Source organism: Sinocyclocheilus grahami, unplaced genomic scaffold, assembly GCF_001515645.1.
Source record: "Sinocyclocheilus grahami isolate Dianchi unplaced genomic scaffold, SAMN03320097.WGS_v1.1 scaffold585.1, whole genome shotgun sequence".
In the NCBI taxonomy this organism is placed as follows: domain Eukaryota; kingdom Metazoa; phylum Chordata; class Actinopteri; order Cypriniformes; family Cyprinidae; genus Sinocyclocheilus; species Sinocyclocheilus grahami.
This window is the reverse complement of record NW_015505764.1, coordinates 650,384-668,679: the sequence shown is the minus strand read 5'-3', so window position 1 is coordinate 668,679 and position 18,296 is coordinate 650,384. Positions and strand designations below refer to the sequence as shown.

Genomic DNA, 18,296 nt, shown 5'->3' with positions numbered 1-18,296 from the left:
AGCCATGGTGATCTGTGCGAACTGTAGCTTTTCCTCTGATTCGATTTTCCACGGCCCCCTCTCATCCCCTCACTAGATCTTATGCAAATGAACGGCTATCAGAAGGTGGAATGTAGCCCAGCCGCGTTCCGTCGATCCTGGAAATGAGCAAAGTTATGCGAGGATGAAGCGGTAATTCATCTTATTCTGAGCTCTGATCTCAGCGCTGTGCTTTGGCTTGACGAGGATGTAATTGGTCTCAGTGGGGTTTTGTGAGTATGTGAGGCCATAGATAAGCCGGCTCGGTTCTCTTGTAGATCTTGTCTGCTGGACTCACTGGATACGTACATTGTCACGTCTCTTCTGCGGACATCATGTTCAGCAAACCCTAAATTTAGTGTTTGGAGAAGGAAAGTTTTATTCAGACTCGGCCTCTGTCTTTGAGAAGTTCTTCAATAGCAGTTTAATAAATGAACAAAAAAATGTATTTATTTATTTTTTTATAGAGGCCACTGTTTGAGTTGTTTGTAGTGAGTTTTACATTTACATTTTTAGATTTATTTGACAAAAACAAAAACTGTTACACACTAATTTGTCAAGGATAACAAAGTTACAAAAACGTATTTCCATTGCGCTAGAACCACAGTGTTGTTATTGTTAACTAAAACTATTTAAAAATGTTTTTGCTAACTGAAATAAAACTAAAATAAAATGATGAATATAAAGTATAAAAATTAGTAAAGTTTTCAAAATAAATTTAAGTTGAAGTACTAAAATTGCTAAAGCAAAAGCTAAAATAAAAATAAAGCCAAGTAAAGAAAAAAATCTAATAAAAATTCCAAAAGCATGTCAAATGACTAAAATACTATAAATTAAAACTGAAAATATAAAAATAAAAGCTAATTCAAAATATAATAAATACTGTAATAGTAGATAAACTTTGTTAAATTTCAGAACTCAAAACTTAGTCTAAAAAGACAATATATTAAGTATTTATTGGCTTTTTTTCTACATCCCATGAATAATCACATTTTACATACTATATGAAAGTACGTTAGAGCATCAAAAAAAGTCTGTATAATTATAAGGATCAGAGGGAGGAAAATTATCATAAAAAGCTAAACTGTGTTTTTGATGCAAAAATAAATAAAAAATAGGATGTATTTGAAAAATCCCTGCCATAAATAATGATGAGACAGTGCCTTCTCATAGGATTAGACCACACAGTCTCATGAATAATTACAAGGCGCTGCAGACTTATCGTTGAATTCAAACCCAGAAGAAGAAATCAGAATAACTAGCATAGTATTGTGTTGTAGTGTTTTGTGACCCTTTAAAGAACCCTCACCACGGTAATACACTTTTACCAAGGAGGGAAAAAATTATATTAAGATTTCCAGGTCACAAACAATCACAGAAGACATTCAAGTAATCTAAAAAAAATGTGTTGTTTGAATGTAATTAAGTGAATTTTCTCTCTATTCACTATAGTTTATTTTGGATTTTTAAGGTCAGGTCATGATGATCGTCATGGGTTTATCACTGATCATTGGTTGTAAAGATAAAGATAATGCATATCCGCCAGAGTGTCACCATGGTGACAGAGATGATCGGATGCTACACTGCTGTATGAACCAGATTTACAAAGATACAATGTTGGCTTAATTATGGTCTGACTGTGTTTTATTAAATTAGACATTCGGTGTATATTTGCTTTTGCTGTTTTAGCCTCTGCCATTTACACAATCCTTTCTGTAAGAAATATAAGCTACATTATATTGTAACGCTGCATGTTGTTGCATTTTGTGCACTTTTGTACTATGAAGTCCACTTATAATGTCCTTCAAGGCATCTTGCACCAAACATTTTGTTTTTCATAACCATTTTCCGCCCTCTCTCTGATGCTTAATTTTAAACTGACAGTTTTGCCACAGTACCTTTAAAGAAATAGTTCGCCCACAAATGAAAATGTGCTAAACTTTGCTCACCTTCAGGCCATCCAAGATGTGATTTTGTTTCTTCATCAGAACAGATTTGGAGAAATGCATCATTACATTACTTGTTCACCAATGGATCCTCTGCGGTGAATGGGTGCCGTCAGAATGAAAGTCCAAACAGCTGATAAAAACATCACAAGTGATCCTCACTTGGAGTGGAGTCCAGTCCTCTCCCAATTCAGATGAGGCAACTTTTCAATGGCGAAAGCAATATTATGGATAGAGGACTTGTTTGAAGTTAAAAATGTGTTAGTGATGGATTTGTTTCTTACAAACATGCAGCTTTTCACTTCACAAGATGTTAATTGATAGACTGGTAGAGTCGTGTGGATTACTTGTGGATTATTGTGATGTTTTTATCAGCTGTTTGGACTCTCATTCTGACGGCACCCATTCACTGCAGAGGATCCATTGGTGAGTGAGTGATGTGATGATATACATTTCTCCAAATCTGTTCTGGTGAAGAAACAAACTCATCTACATCTTATGGGCTGTGAATTATTTCTTCAAGAATGATGTCTTACTAACCTCTTTCATGCTGTTCATACTGTCATTCATCAATACAGATTAAATTGCTAAATACCGAAATGCCTTGATATGTAAATGTGTGAGGTCATATGTTAATGTAATCGTGATATCAGCTAAGTTTCCGACAATGGTCTTGGTGGATTGTTGAAAAGTAGCTCATTCGATTAATTAGTTAATATAGCATGTAATTAATTAGATTTTTTGATTTTTAAAGAATTGACTAACATTAGTATGGTGCAACAGTTTTATTCTATTGCACCAAGGTCTTATTATGACTCACTGCATTTGGAAACGGAATAATTTAGTAATATGTGTTCATATTTTCTGCTCGTGTTGCATCATCTCTAAAATATTGTAGTGCTGCTGTTTTCTGTTTTCATTTGATGCCATTGTCAAAGAACTTGACGCACTCATCTTACAGTCTGTCTTTGTTTATTGGGTCTGCTGTCCTTGAGTGAGCGTCTCATGAATGTCTCTGTGTTCAAAGACTCAGCCATAGGTGGACTTCCTTATTTCAAAAACAAGCTCATGAGAAATAGTCCAGTGATCCTGTTCCTCATCTGACACTTGAGTTCCTAAGCAGTTGAGGGGGGGAAACCAAACTATCTTCAGCTCTCCTTTTTCTTCAGTTCTGATGATGACCATGTGTAGACAATATTGTTTTGAATCTCAGCCCTGCAGAATTAATATTTTTACACATGCATGTTGTTTTCCTACATGATGACTGTCTGCTTTAAAAACAAATATCTCGATTAGAGTCTTATAGTTATTGTTTATGCCAGGGGTCACCAAACTCGGTCCTGGAGGGCCGGTGTCCTGCAGAGTTTAGCTCCAACCCTAATCAAACACACCTGAACCAGCTAATCAAGTTCTTACTAGACATACGTGAACCTTCCTGGCAGGTGTGTTGAGGCAAGTTGGAGCTAAACTCTGCAGGACACCGGCCCTCCAGGATCGAGTTTGGTGACCCCTGGCTTCAGTCTGCTGCACAGATGCCAGTTCTATCGATCTGAGCTGTTAGTAAAGCACTAAAGTTTATTCTGTCTCTCTTTCTGTCTTTCTCCATCTGTCCACACACTGGCAGAGGAAGTGGTCGTCCCTCCATCTGAATCGCCCGTCTCTTTGTTAGACGTGTTAAGAGAATGAAAGTGTGAGGTTTATCACTTGACAGCTGACAGAACGACATTGTATCTATTTAATGTTACTTGAAGGTGAGTTCCCCTTCCGGGCTCTGGCTTTGCATTTATTTTGAAAGATGAAGCTCGCGATTATGGTAAGGGGCGTTACATTTCCGACGAGTGCTTGCGGTGTTCGGCCAATCACAATGCACTGGGTCAACTGGCCAATCAGAGCAGACTGCACTTGTCGGAAGGAGGGACTTTGTAGAAAACGAAGCGTTTGACAGAGGCGGGGCATAGAGGACCTACAATAATGTACAGTATTTGAAAAATAATGTGTTTTTTGAACATTAAAGCATGTCAACACATTCTGTTACACCAAATACACAAAATAATGATCTTTAAAAAAAGCATCATATGACCCCTTTAAAGGTGAATCTCATGAAAATTGTCAAGAAATGTCCGGCCATATTTCACATCCCAGACTTGCAACTTGTGAAAACCTACGACAATGTGCAGGATTTTTTTATCCTGTTCTTTCCATCATATTTCACATGTGGGGTGTTTAATTGTCATGCAAATACTGTCATAATGAAAAAAAAAATTAATGGTCCTAAAAACAGCCATGATTTTCTCAATGCAAAACTTTTTATTTATATTTATTTATTTATTGTTTTTTTGTGGTGCAGTATGACCCAAACCTTTCCTTGATTTTTAATGCACACACAGTCGATGATGATCAGTGATGATATTCTGCATCATTTTTTTTTTATTTTCTGCAGCGCTTTCTGAAGAGTTCCTGTGCTAATGACTTTTACATTTTCTGATGCTGTGTTGGTTATTCTGAGCTAGTGTGGCATGACATAGTGCAGAGATGAAGGCAGGTATGAGAGGATGTAAACATGTTGTTCAGTAGAAATGTTTATCTGCACACACACACTCACATACACACGGCTGCCTGAGCTGGTCAAAACATCATCAGTCTCACACGCTGTTGCCCCATCTCACGGCGCACTGCCAGGTCATTACATCTTTGTGTTTTTCTCACATGTGACGTTCTTTAAATTCCCGTAATATGAGATGTTCTCATCTCTCAGGCATGAGCGGACTGTCCGTGCTTTCATGGGTTTTGTTTTCGTGCTTGAGTTCTGTGCCAGTTAATTTGAGTCTTGATGACCTCTATTAATCTGAAATTTGGTTTGATGTGGGCATCATAATTCATAATGGTTCAATTCAGTCATATTTGTAAAGATCTCCATTTTTGTTCAGTTGTTTCACATGTCAGTATGGACATTGTTTTTGATGTAAAGAATGATTTATACAAATAAATAATCATATTACGGGAATTTAAAGAACATTATAATAAATGTCCTTTATTTTTATTTTTTACTTAAATCACATTTATTATATTGTTCTTGAAATTCACGTAATACGAGATGTTTTCATCTCTCAGGCATGCGCAGACTCTTCTTCTGTCTGTATTTAAAATATAAAAAATTTGAAATATTATATATATATATATATATATATATATATATATATATAACCTTTTATAAAATAGACAAATTGTTACATTTTCAGATTTCATTCTCATCATATTTATTTTCTCACTTTTCTGACTAAAACAAGAAGCTTTTAGAGAATGAAGAGTACAGAGTAAACTGTGTGTGTAATGCATTTTGTGCTGTTTTTATGCTGCAAAGAATCAAGGGAAATGTAACCATGCATGGCTGTCACAACATAAATCAACAAAATGAGTATTTTCTACATTCACAGTCGCAGCTTAGCAAGATCAATACCAGCTTCCTTACACCGTCATTCTTTAATTTGACACAAAGTCGTTAACAACAACAGCAAAAAAGAGTATTCATATGAAAAAAGCAAGCCTGTGCTTGAAGATTTGGAGGGTTTCTGCTGTTCTCATGTAAAGGACGTTGAGTAATCTATTTCGTCACTTTAAACAAGTTCGGAAATTTCTGGTGTAGATGAACTAGTCCTGAGTAACATTTGCTCTTCACCTCAAAGTGGCATTTTAAAGGACAGTGTTTTAAAACCATAGTTCTACACAATTGACATTTGTCCAAATAATGGGACTGTAGGCCAGTTGAAGCTCTTGATCCATTTACTGAATGACTGTGACCAACTTGCGTAGATGAATAGATATTTACAATGGAAATTGGCAGGGGGAAACATTATGAAGAGGCTTTTTCATTTGAAATGCTAATGATAAAGTGGTTGTTGTACAAAGGAAGCTGTGGTACAGCCTGTCCAGTGATATCATCTGTATTTTTTGTAGTAGCCACTATAGTGTAGTGGCTGATTGATTGAATACACTAATTCATAAATGTTTTCCTCTAATCTGCACTTTTTTTGAACCCTTATTACTGATTGTGTTGACTACATTTGGTTTATATTGTAGTTCTTTGCTTGTAAGTCTCAGACTGCATATATGTGAATCATGAATCATTAATCAACATTTCCCAGAATGATTAAGTCATGTGCTAAGTATTAGCTAAACTGCTTGCAATAGAGAAGTTTTAGAGAATGTTGGCATATGTGGTAACCCAGGGGGAATTTTTATTTTATTTGCACTTTTATAGCTCAGGAGACTTAATTAAGTTTGCTTGTGCTTCGTTTAAGTCTCAGATTGTGCAATTTGTACACGTGGGTCGTTATCATTTTTGTTTGACTTTAGCATTTAATACTTTGGGTGTTAAAAACCATCTTCCATTCTCAGGCTGTCAGTCTTGGTGAGTTTCACAGTCAAAGTCTAGTTTAGGCTAGTTCAGTCTTTGGGCCGTAATTGCCTGCTTTCCCTCCTTTTGCTGTGTTATGAGGATGATGAGATGTCCCCCTGTCTTGTATTTGGCAGTGAATCAGGATGAGAGTGCATTCTGGCAGGTTTGGGAGTAACGGTACACCGTGTTATGTTCCTTCATGTCTGCTAGAAGAAAGTCAGACCTCACAGAGAGCCATAAACAAGTCAAAATGAACCATAATGGATCAGAGTAGTACCAGATACCAGATCACAATAGTGACAGATATAAAACACATACTCAGATATGAAAGACATACACATATACACACATACATGTGTGAGTGTGTGTCCGCGTGTATGTAAACATTATGATTTTAAAAAGTCTTTTATGCTCAACAAGGCTGTAAAAACACTAATACAACTGTTTCTATTGTAACTTCTTTTAAAATGCATTTTATACAATTTTAATGAATTACAAATTTGCATTAATTACATAATTGCGTTTTTTTGTTGTTGAACAAAACCATTACAATACATAATGTACATAAGTTATGATTGTTGTTTTATTACATTATGTATTATATCAAATGCCTGCATAGGGTGCCAACTATTGTTTTTACTCTTTACAGCATGATCTAATCCTTGTTTAATATTGACTAAAAAACATGTAATTCAAATGCTGTTAAAATACTTCAATGTTTGGCCACTACTTTATTATAGAAATGCTACAACTACTGTCATTTCTTGAACAAGAACATGTGGACATCAAAACATGCAAACTCAGAGTGAGGGTTTAAACTTTTATTTTCAAGTCGCGATGAACAGTTAGCATATTTAGAAAGATAATGATGTATTCTCCTGTGTTGGCATAGGTTTCTAAATGGTTTACCTTATAAATCTGATAAAATGATGCACAATGTTCCCAGATGAACGTTATAAGCAACTTAGACTCAGTATATCCAGACGATCCGCGCATGTAAGTGATAGCTGTTTGTGTGGAGCAGCATTTACTGTGAACGGAGCCACTCTGAGATGCACGTAACCTACATGCATATTAAACCCGCAGCGCATATACAGTATGAATTTCATTGAATCGCAGCCTTTGTGAATTCACAATAGCACTATGCTTTATTATGATTTTTAAATGGTTTTAATATTTTGTGTAGCCTTAGATAACGGTCTAATAATGCTTTTCATGGAGTCTCGTGCCACTTCCGGAATTTTGCCGGTTAATTGACATAGGCGAAATGCAATCGAGGATTTTTTAATTACCAAGTAGTCGAATTTAATAGAGGAATCGTGACAGCCCTAAAATATAGTATAAATGTGCTGTCATTAGGTTTTTGGAAAGAGGTCCTTGGCATCAAAGACTGAGAATCCATGTCATAGAGACTTTGGGTGATTTTGACCTTCATAACACTGTAGAAACCACATAGCATTGTCCTAGAACGCACCCTGCTATCATGGTTGTAAATTTTGCATAATGTAAAAATCTAATATTTTAGCCCACATTAGACACACAGTTTCTTGTTTCTCTCTGAATGTGACGCCTTGAGTGGCTGTTGAAAGTGGTTGGATATGGCTGCTATTCCTGTTATGACTACGCAAATATTTGCAATGCATTTTGCGGGGATATTTTTTTGGGATAGCAGTGATTCAGCTGTTTCTGTGGCCGGACATCTTCTGTGGTAAACATTTACATTGGGAGATAGTGAAGAGAGAGGTGGAGGCCCGAGATAAAAGATGCACGTCAGCACGGCGAAATAAATCTTGTCTTTTTAAGAGCCGGAGAGAAAGGTGGAATTATCAGTCTGTGTGCGTGCAAGTGTGTGTGTGTGTGTGTGTGTGTGTTTATCACGGGAACTGTGGGTGACTGGGATGTGGACAGTCAGGGCAAGAGATGCTCAGGTTCCTAATGGCTACACACACATTTGTAGTATCTCTGGGTAAAGCTCATGTGCCTGGAGGAGCATTTGAAGTGCTGAGCCCCACCGCTGCCTCTGATTGGCTGGGGGAGAATGCAAGAAAAGGAGCCAGGCTCCGCCTCCTCCCCCCTCCTGTACGTGTTAGAAAGGAGATAGCTTGAGGAGAGCCGACAGCTTCACTGCACCGAACGCACACTAGTGCTGCATACTCCAGGGAGATCAGTCAACGCAGAACGTTCTCCAGCTGAAGAACCCAAAACCAACCCTGACTGGAGCAAGAACCCGTCCTGCATCCACTGCAGTTTAAATGTTGTTTAAGAGCACTCTGCACTCTGAGTTTAGCCCATCGTCCGCAGTCTCAGCACTACAGCATCCTCTCCATTCGGCCCGGCTGTAAACATGGGCAGGCAAAGCCACGATGCCACATCCACCACGGGCACAGGTGCAGGCAGCACCGGCGGCCGCATGCAGCGCTCCCAGAGCCGAATGAGTCTGTCGGCTTCGTTCGAAGCGCTGGCTGTCTACTTCCCCTGCATGAATTCTTTCGATGAGGAGGATGGAGGTAAGATGTGTCACATGTGGAGATGTCCAAATGAGCATCTTGCATGTCAAAGTTCATGCGTTTTGCAGGATATTTGGTTTTATAGAGCATACCAACTGTTTCATTCAAGTTTATTTTGGATTATGGTCATTTATGGTTTCTGGTGGAGTTTACATAAATGATGAGAAGAATTGTGCAAGGCTGTCAGGAAAAGAGTTATTCTTGTGCATAAATTGCTGTGACAGTTTTATAGCACTTAATAGTCGTGCAGTGTGTTTTGGTGGGACTCAAGCATCGTCATGTGTTATGACCTTGAAGGTGCTTGATTTCCTTTCTCTACAGCATCTCTCTCTTTCTCCCCCTTCAGTCGCTATAGAGGTTAATATCATTGGAAATATCAGATGACTTTTCATATCTTGCAGAACAAATTCCCTTTGTGTGATGTGTAGGTGCAACCAGATTTTAGTTAATACATTAATATATTCATCACTGAGTGAATCTCATAAGATGTCCAGGTCACATTTCACCCCCATTTTTTTTTATTTTATTTTATTTTAATAAATAAAACAAAGGATATAGATTTTTTTTCATTACAATTAAGCACATTTCTCCCAAAATTGTCAATACCATAATGAATCCTGAAATTGTACTTTGATGGTTATTGTTATTGTACTACAAGAATAATACTGTAATACAGTGTTTTTTTTAACCAGCATAAATCAAAGGCAGTGCAGCACAAATACTATCATAATGTATATATACTTTACAATTTAATATATGAGTATTTTAATTTATTAATACGTTTATTTATTTAAAATGACAATTTTGGGGGGAAAATGTGCTTAATTGTCATCAAGATAGTGTCGCACCATTTAATAGAGCTTTTTAAAGACATGATCAGAAAACATGGCTCATTAAAGCGACCCTCATGTTGTTCCAAACCTGTATTACTGACTTTCTTCTGTGGAACACAAAGGAAGATATTTTGAAGAATATTGGTAACCAAACAGATTTTGTTCCCATTGACTTCTATTATATGGACAAAAAGTACAATGGAAGTCAAGGGGAACTGAAACTCTTTGGTTACCAACATTCTTCAAAATATCTACTTTTGTTTTCTGCAGAAAAAAAGAAAGTCATACAGGTTGGGAACGACGACATGAGGGAGAGTAAATGATTACAGTATTTTCATTTTTGGGTGGACTGTCGGTTTAAGGGATGGTTGAATTGAGGCTTCTGACATTGTGCATCGTTGTTTCTCAGGTTTATCTCGGTCAAGTTCAACAAGACCTCAACCGTTAGGAGTTTATTTTGATTTTGACTTGATTATTATATACAACTGTGCTGTTAGTACAGAAAAGGACAGTCACGTCCGCCGCTATGTTCGTCATCCTCTTGTGTTCAGCTACGTCTCAGGGCCGAAAGCAGAGGCGGATGACATTGAATGAAAAGAAAATCGAGCCTGCCGTGTGTGAGCTGTGATTGAATGGTTTAATCTCAGCCATGTCTGCTTCCTGTAGCCAGCCTTCTCTTTCCTACCTATTGAAAATGGGTTCTGCATTCTAAATAGCCCTCACATTACTGCATCATCCTCATCATTTTTGCATATTAGGCAGTAAAATAACAGGATGTGCATCAATTTTGGACATCAAGTTAAAGCAATAAGCAACAAGCGAACCTGTTTAACAGCTTAACCGCGATTTTAGCCTCAAGTGATATATTGCTTGGGTAAAATTGTGCAATGAATCATAATAATGGGAATAAACTACTGTTTTGCAAAGTAATATAGTCATTACTCTACCTGTAGGTGGTTTACAGGTGGCAGGAAACATGGCAACTTAGGACATTAATAAAGAATCTGGGGTGTGCTTTCTTTTTCTACATATGCAATAAGATTTTTGTTATAGTTAGCTGTCAAATCGAAATAAGGCATAAAACAATCAAAATAAAAATGAAAAATGCAAACATATTTCTTATATAATTATTCTTATATAATTAAAAAGATAAGTAATTAAAGATAAAATATGTAATATCTGCTCCACTAGCAGCACCAGCCAAAACTGCAGACAGAAATAATGATTATTTCTAAACAAGTTTCCTAAACTCTTGACAAATAGGTAGTCCTGTTTCAAAATAACCCTACTGATTGAGCTGAAATGTCAAAGTGTTTACAATCCTTAGGAAGTCAAACTAAGAATGTCTTTCTTATACTTTATGCATGTTAAATTGATATATATTTTAACATTAAATACATTACACACATGACTGTTTAAAATGAAAGTCAAAAGGCTGGTTATTGCATTTAACATGCACTTCTTCTTTCTTTATGACGGTTGTGAATTGTTCAGCTCAGAGGATGCTGACACAGGTTGAGGTGTTTGGTCACGTCATGCCTAATTGTGGTTCAGTGCACCTGCGTAACCCGTCATGTCAAATCACCCTGCATCTCATGTAACTGACACTATGGCATGTCTGTAGCCCAGATATAGAAACAGAAAAACTGCACTGTATCAAAAACAAGAAATTGTTGAATTCGGTCCATCCTGTGGGAGCAGAACCACGTGTGTCTGGATCAACAACACATCAGCTGTCACATCTGAGCCGTGTGTTGGGCGATGTGCAGAAAAGTGACCTTCATCACTCTGCTTGAGACGTCTTGATATCCTGACTGACAAACTGTCTCTCTGTCTCTGTAGAAGCAGGAGGAAAGAAGCTGCGCAGCACTATCCAGAGGAGCACAGAGACGGGACTGGCCGTAGAGATGAGAAGCAGAATGACCCGGCAGGCCAGCCGCGAATCCACTGACGGCAGCATGAACAGTTACAGCTCAGAGGGAAAGTGAGTAACAAAACACACATAAAAAAATAGAATCCTGCCGACAAACATGGCAATGCCTAGATTGTGAATTAGTATGTATTTTTTATGTATTTGTATGTATGTGTTTTATAACTTATTATTATTATTAATATACATGAATAATACTACTAATATTAATAATGAATTGTTATTATTAATTAAATTATAATTAATAATAATTATATGTATATTGTGATACGTTTAAATAAATTACAAATAAATAGATTGTTTATATGCTTATTTTAAATAATTATTAAAATAAAGTAGTATCATTATTAATAGTAATAATAATACATTAATATTCATAATTATATGTATATTATAATCTAGATATTGAAAATATGTATCATAGTAAAAATACATGTTATAATGTATATATGCATATTTTAAAAAATTATTATTAAAATACATAATTTTAATAATGATAATAATAATTTAGCATTCAACAACATCTATGACCTGTTGTCATTTACCATGGAAAATAAATTCTATTCATTATTGTATTTCAACAAAAATTGCATTGACAGTAATGTCAATTAACAGTGAAAGTCTGTGGGTCAGGGTATTGCACCAGATGTTAATAATAATGAACATTGGCACAAAGTATCACCTTAAACATTATATAAAATGTGTCTATCCAATCTGTCACCTGTTGCCATGTCATTTAAAGTTCTAAGCCTGGTAACTGTTACACAATAGATGCAACAACACCAGAAAGCAACTGTTTACATGGAGACAAATCCACCTTACAGGTAGTAATCAGTAGTTAATCTACAAAAACTGCAATTTTGATGACTTTACAGCTCAGATGAACATTTTTGCACTGCAGAACAAATGTGACTGCTTTAACAAGTTTATAAGTTGCACATTTCTGCTTTTACACCCAGAAGAATGTCTTGACCCATAGACACGTCCACTGTAAATGCATCAAAATAATCAAAACCTTTTCTTCTCAGCCTCATTTTCCCTGGAGTGAGACTCTCTTCTGACAGTCAGTTTAGTGATTTCCTGGATGGACTTGGCCCCGCCCAGCTTGTGGGGAGACAGACATTAGCCACGCCTCCTATGGGTGAGCACTTGTTTATTTGATTCTGTATACACACTTCACTCGTGTCTCCAGTAGCACTCAAAATCCCTACGGCAATATTACCCATGTGTGACTCCTATATCCTTGATTTGTTTCATGTCTAGGTGACATTCAGATCGGGATGGTGGAAAAGAAAGGAGCCCTAGAGGTAGAGGTCATCCGAGCCAGAGGCCTTGTGGGAAAACCAGGTTCTAAGGCACTGCCAGGTGAGTGCGGTTACACTTTCTCAAGGTGATTTCTCAGGCACCTGAAAACTCATCACTCACGATTAAACTCCATTTGTGGTTCTTCTTCTCCAGCCCCTTACGTAAAGGTGTATCTACTGGAGAACGGCGCCTGCATAGCCAAAAAGAAAACAAAAGTAGCACGAAAAACACTGGACCCTCTTTACCAGCAGCAGCTGTCGTTTGAAGAGGCCCCAGGAGGAAAGGTTTTACAGGTAAAATGTCATCACTAATGGTTTTATTTACCAGTTTTAGGTCACTGTGCACAGATGCAGTACCTTTATCAACAAGTTTGTAGTAATAGTCGACAAATACATTTTAATAGCCTACAATTGAATTGAATTTAATACCATATATATATATATATATATATACACACATATATTTAAATTGTAAAATATATATAAATTGTATATACTGTATAATATATACATGTATATGTTTGTATAAATTTAAAATTATATATATATATATATATATATATATATATATATATCATTCATTATATATACTTTATTTAAAAATTATTTAAATATAAATATTGTTTTATTTGTTGAAAAAATATATTTTTTAATGTATAAAGCCATGCCATATATAATAGTTTAATGACTGAATAAATGATATGAGCATAATAACATAAGGTAATACATTTTAATACATTTAAATCAAAACCTTTTTTACAATATATTAACTTAGCTTTAAAAAAATTAATTATGAGGCATGGCCTTGGTCTATAACTAATTTTTGTCTCTTTTTTTTGTGAATGTGGCTTGATATTGATGACTGTTTATTCTCTTCCAATCGTAGATCATTGTGTGGGGAGACTATGGACGTATGGACCACAAATCCTTCATGGGAGCCGCTCAGATACTTTTAGATGATCTGGACATGTCCAACATGGTTATTGGCTGGTTCAAGCTTTTTCCTCCCTCTTCATTGGTCGACCCAACCTTGGCCCCGTTGACCAGAAGAGCTTCCCAGTCATCTCTCGACAGCGGGTCTGGGCCGTTTGGACGCTCGTAGCAGTTTCCTGAAATCTAGCGTTATTGTAGCAGCCAATGGGTGGAGTTTGAGATTTGCGACAGGTCCCTTCCCCCCGGTAACACTGCATGCTTGATGTTGTGTGTTCAGAGCTTGTTTCTTAGGGGTGAAAAAAGCGGTCCTGATTTAGCTCGCAAAAAAATGCCACACACATTGTGTGCAAAGAGCAACCCCTAAAGGGCAGGGACGAGACGAAGCCGGAAAATGGCCTCCTTAGCTTGAGGAACGTCACAATTCCTGCTTTTAAAACCTATTTAAAGCCATTTGAGATGAGTCTGAACTGAGAACTGACAAGTCGAGTTCTTCAGAAGCCCTTTTTGAAATGGGGTGAAATGTTCTCTTCAACTTTCTTTTCCTCGCAAAAAAATGCCACACACATTGTGTGCAAAGAGCAACCCCTAGAGGGCAGGGACGAGACGAAGCCGGAAAATGGCCTCCTTAGCTTGAGGAACGTCACAATTCCTGCTTTTAAAACCTATTTAAAGCCATTTGAGATGAGTCTGAACTGAGAACTGACAAGTCGAGTTCTTCAGAAGCCCTTTTTGAAATGGGGTGAAATGTTCTCTTCAACTTTCTTTTATTTTAATGTTGATGTATTTGTATCTACATGGGCTAGCAGTGTTCCTTGGGTCAAGCCATGCCAACAGACCCAGAAATGTACACACAAAACAAGAATATGACGTGGGAATGAGCGCCTCACTCCCCAGTCAATAGAGAGATGAAATGTAGGTTTGAATCATCTTTTAAGATCAAATTGAAGTACTTCTCTTGATACCGTATGAAACCTAAAGAAGAAATACGTTTTTTTGTTGCATGGACACAACTTTAGCTGAACTTAAAAAAAAAAAAAGTGGATAAAAAAAAAGATGACAAGAAAAAAGATAAACGAATCGGATCAGCCATTTTCAACTATTTCTATTATTTTTAAAAATACATTTCACTAGTGCATGATTTTCATGGGGAGTGAATGCTACCTTGTGATTTGAAAAAAACACGTTTTTTTGTTGCATGGACACAACTTTAGCTGAACTTAAAAAAAAAAAAAGTGGATAAAAAAAAAAGATGACAAGAAAAAAGATAAACGAATCGGATCAGCCATTTTCAACTATTTCTATTATTTTTAAAAATACATTTCACTAGTGCATGATTTTCATGGGGAGTGAATGCTACCTTGTGATTTGAAAAAAACTAACAAACCATGAAACCTTGTTTTGTGTCCTGTAGACCGTTCAGTGGTCTCTCTACTGTATTTTTACAGACAAACAGATAAATGACAAGCTTTACATTTTATTTACAGTGAGAAATCTGTTCATGTGACAAAGACGTAAAAAAATAAATGTCTATGATTTATTATTGTAAAGGAGTAAGCCTTATGAAGCTAAAGATAATGTGCAAATTGTACATGTTTCTCTACTTCTCCCTTGTCCCAGGGTAAACTCTGTATTTCTTGCTTCTGTCGTCAGAAGCCCGATATTGTTCCAGTTCTCTTTTCATTTTTATTTTCAGGGCTGTTCATATCCTACAGCTCTTCTAGTTTTAGTCTGTATATTGTTTGAAGTTCATTCGTTTAACAAGCATGTTGAAAAGGGTTTTTGGCAACATGGCTTGGGCACATCTTACAGTAACTCAGCATGTTTTGATAAAGACAATATTTGGAGAAAAAAAAGCAGTTTATTGTACAGTGCATGTCGACGACGACCCCTCCCCCCCTTCACCCTGAATTTAATTTTAGTGAAAATTAGGCAGTGGTCTGACGCGGACCAGAAGGGCAAAATTCCGAATGAACATTCCACCTTGTAAAATCATACTTTGTTGATAAATTTAAGGGAAAAACGTGACCAGGGATTTTTATATCTTTACGGAAATATGAGCTGCAGTATTCCTAACAAAAGAGCCTAAAATTTCACGAGATCTTTTTACTGGAGACGGCTGCAACTCACTGACTTTCGCAGTATTGTGCTGTACAGTTTTCCGAGCATGATGCTGTCTGCAGAGAAATGCACATCGGGACGATGATATTGCCACACAATATAACTTTGGTTTTTATTTCTTCGTTTCGAGAAAGCAAGTCATTTAATATATTTTTGTTCGTTTATTTACAAGCCAAGACCTATTTATATTTTATTTTCTATTTTTTAGTAATAATCAGAGCTTCTTATATCTGAGAAGTTTATGAATCATAGTTTTAATGCCTGAATGGAAATATACACTGAGACATTATACCTCTTCCTTTGAAAATAAACTTGTCTGATTAACCAATATGATTTTTTTTTAACTTACCAAGCTTTCAGTCTACTTATGATTTCTGTGTACGTCTGTCACAATCTACAGAATTTTAATAGAAATCTCTATTAAAGCAAACTCTCTAGATATCGTCAAATCTTATGGAAGTGGGATAATGTCTCATGATGTCAAAGGTATGTTCTGTTCTATTTCAAATGCCTTCTGTATTTCTTTTTTTCTTCTTTTTCTTTTTCTTTTTCTTTTGGTGCAATGTGTTCATGCCAAGGCTATGTCTTGGTCAAGTATGGTTGAGTACAGAGATTTATGTAAGTTATTTTTCAAAATAAAAAATGGATATTACACTGGAAAATGAGCGTTCGCAAACAAAAGCAATACGTCTCTAATGTTTCTTGACATGACATGAAAAACAATACAACATATAATACTCACACATGCATACAGCTTTAGCCTAACTTAAAAAGAGTAGAAAATAAATAATTTGAGAAAAAGAAAAAAAATAATCTTCATTATATATTGTAGCATATATCAATGGTAAATGGCAATGGACATTGTGTATACAAACATATATATGTACTAGTTCAGTGAATCTCAACCTTTTGGCGTACCGGACCCCAGTCCAATTCAGAACCATCCTCAAGGACCCCCAAAACAAAATTGACTCATCTATGTATCATTTGTGTCTTTGTGAGGACCAAATACAGTGAAGTATAATTCAAGTTAGCTGACTCGTCCAGTATTTGGCCATATCATCAGCTATATTGGATTTTTCTTTTATGGGAACATGTCATGTCAAAATATACAAAATGTATACAAAAATTCATACTTTATATGGACCCCCTGGCCTTACGTCAAGGACCCCTGGTTGAGAAACACTGTACTAGTTGATAGTTTCAGAATTACTTACTTAATAATAATAATAATAATAATAATAATTGTTTTCAGTTATTTATGTATTTATTATATCATAAATGTAGTGCTATAATTTTGTCCTAGGAAAATTTGTTTTGTTTTCCTACGTTATCAAAATTATCAAGATACAGTGACATGCGAAAGTTTGGGAACCCCTGGGAACATATTCATCTGTGAATATGTGAATAATTTTAACAAAATAAGAGAGATCAGTCCCTCTCGCTTGTGAATATGTATTAATGCCTCCTGCCCGTTCAGGCCCAGCCGTGACAGATGCTCACCGGGCCGAGGCCACCTGCTGCTGCGGCCACAGGGGAGGGGTAAGCGGGGTGAGCTGAGAGGACAGCAGGGTTGTGCATATGGGGGAGGGAGGGGTCCGCCGGATGCGAGCAATTACAGATCAACAGTGGTGGTGAGGCACAAACACAAACCCCTTTTCTTGATGGAACGTACCCCCTACTCTTGCCGTTCCCATGGCAACTCATAGAATTGCTGCGGCCTTGTAGCTGACAGTTTACCTGAATGTGTATGTGTGTGCATGTGTGTTAAGGGCCCCCAGGTGTGCTCTGTGAAGTGTGCGCCCCTGTAATCCGCAGGCTGGATTTTTGGGGATTACAAATCAGCCCATTAGAGCTCTCACTCTTTCGCTTCTCTCTTGTCATCTCAAAACCCGCACCCGTAAAGACTGTATGGAGCCGACTGTCTTTTTAGTCTTGTGCAGACAGGCATCTTATTAAAGGGGTCATGCTATGATGCTATTTTAAAGATCATTATTTTGTGTATTTGGTGTAACAGAAGATGTTGGCATGCTTTAATGTTCAAAAAACACATTATTTTTCAAATACTGAACATTATTGTAGGCCCCCCTATGCCCCGCCCCTCTCAAACACGTCGTTTTCAACAAAGCCCCCTCCTTTGACAAGCGCAGTCTACTCTGATTGGCCAGCTGACCCAGTGCATCGTGATTGGCCGAACACCACAAGCACGCGTCGGAAATGTAATAATCGTGAGCTTCAGCTTTCAAAGTAAATATCAAGACAGTTCATAATGTTGTTAGTTTTACCATCAGTTCAAGCCCGAAAGGGCAAC

General features: G+C 36.8%; 2 protein-coding genes across 3 annotated transcripts in view; both read left to right on the top strand.

Moving 5' to 3' along the window:
* Positions 1 to 14,402, top strand: part of LOC107556969 (regulating synaptic membrane exocytosis protein 2-like) — a 39,468-nt gene extending 25,066 nt beyond the window's left edge. The window contains exons 1-6 of one of the 2 annotated variants that reach the window (XM_016240243.1): positions 8,405 to 8,867; positions 11,543 to 11,684; positions 12,659 to 12,771; positions 12,894 to 12,995; positions 13,089 to 13,228; positions 13,821 to 14,402. In XM_016240243.1, coding sequence (XP_016095729.1) covers positions 8,705 to 8,867; positions 11,543 to 11,684; positions 12,659 to 12,771; positions 12,894 to 12,995; positions 13,089 to 13,228; positions 13,821 to 14,036 — 876 coding nt within the window. In that variant the 5' untranslated portion in view covers positions 8,405 to 8,704 and the 3' untranslated portion in view covers positions 14,037 to 14,402. Of the gene's footprint in view, positions 1 to 8,404; positions 8,868 to 11,542; positions 11,685 to 12,658; positions 12,772 to 12,893; positions 12,996 to 13,088; positions 13,229 to 13,820 lie in introns of those variants that run through there. The other variant, XM_016240242.1, reaches the window with a different exon arrangement.
* A 3,044-nt stretch (positions 14,403 to 17,446) lies between these two features.
* Positions 17,447 to 18,296, top strand: part of LOC107556953 (dendritic cell-specific transmembrane protein-like) — a 12,692-nt gene continuing 11,842 nt past the window's right edge. Inside the window, exon 1 of the mRNA XM_016240222.1 lies at positions 17,447 to 17,527. Coding sequence (XP_016095708.1) covers positions 17,447 to 17,527 — 81 coding nt within the window. The remainder of the gene's footprint in view (positions 17,528 to 18,296) is intronic.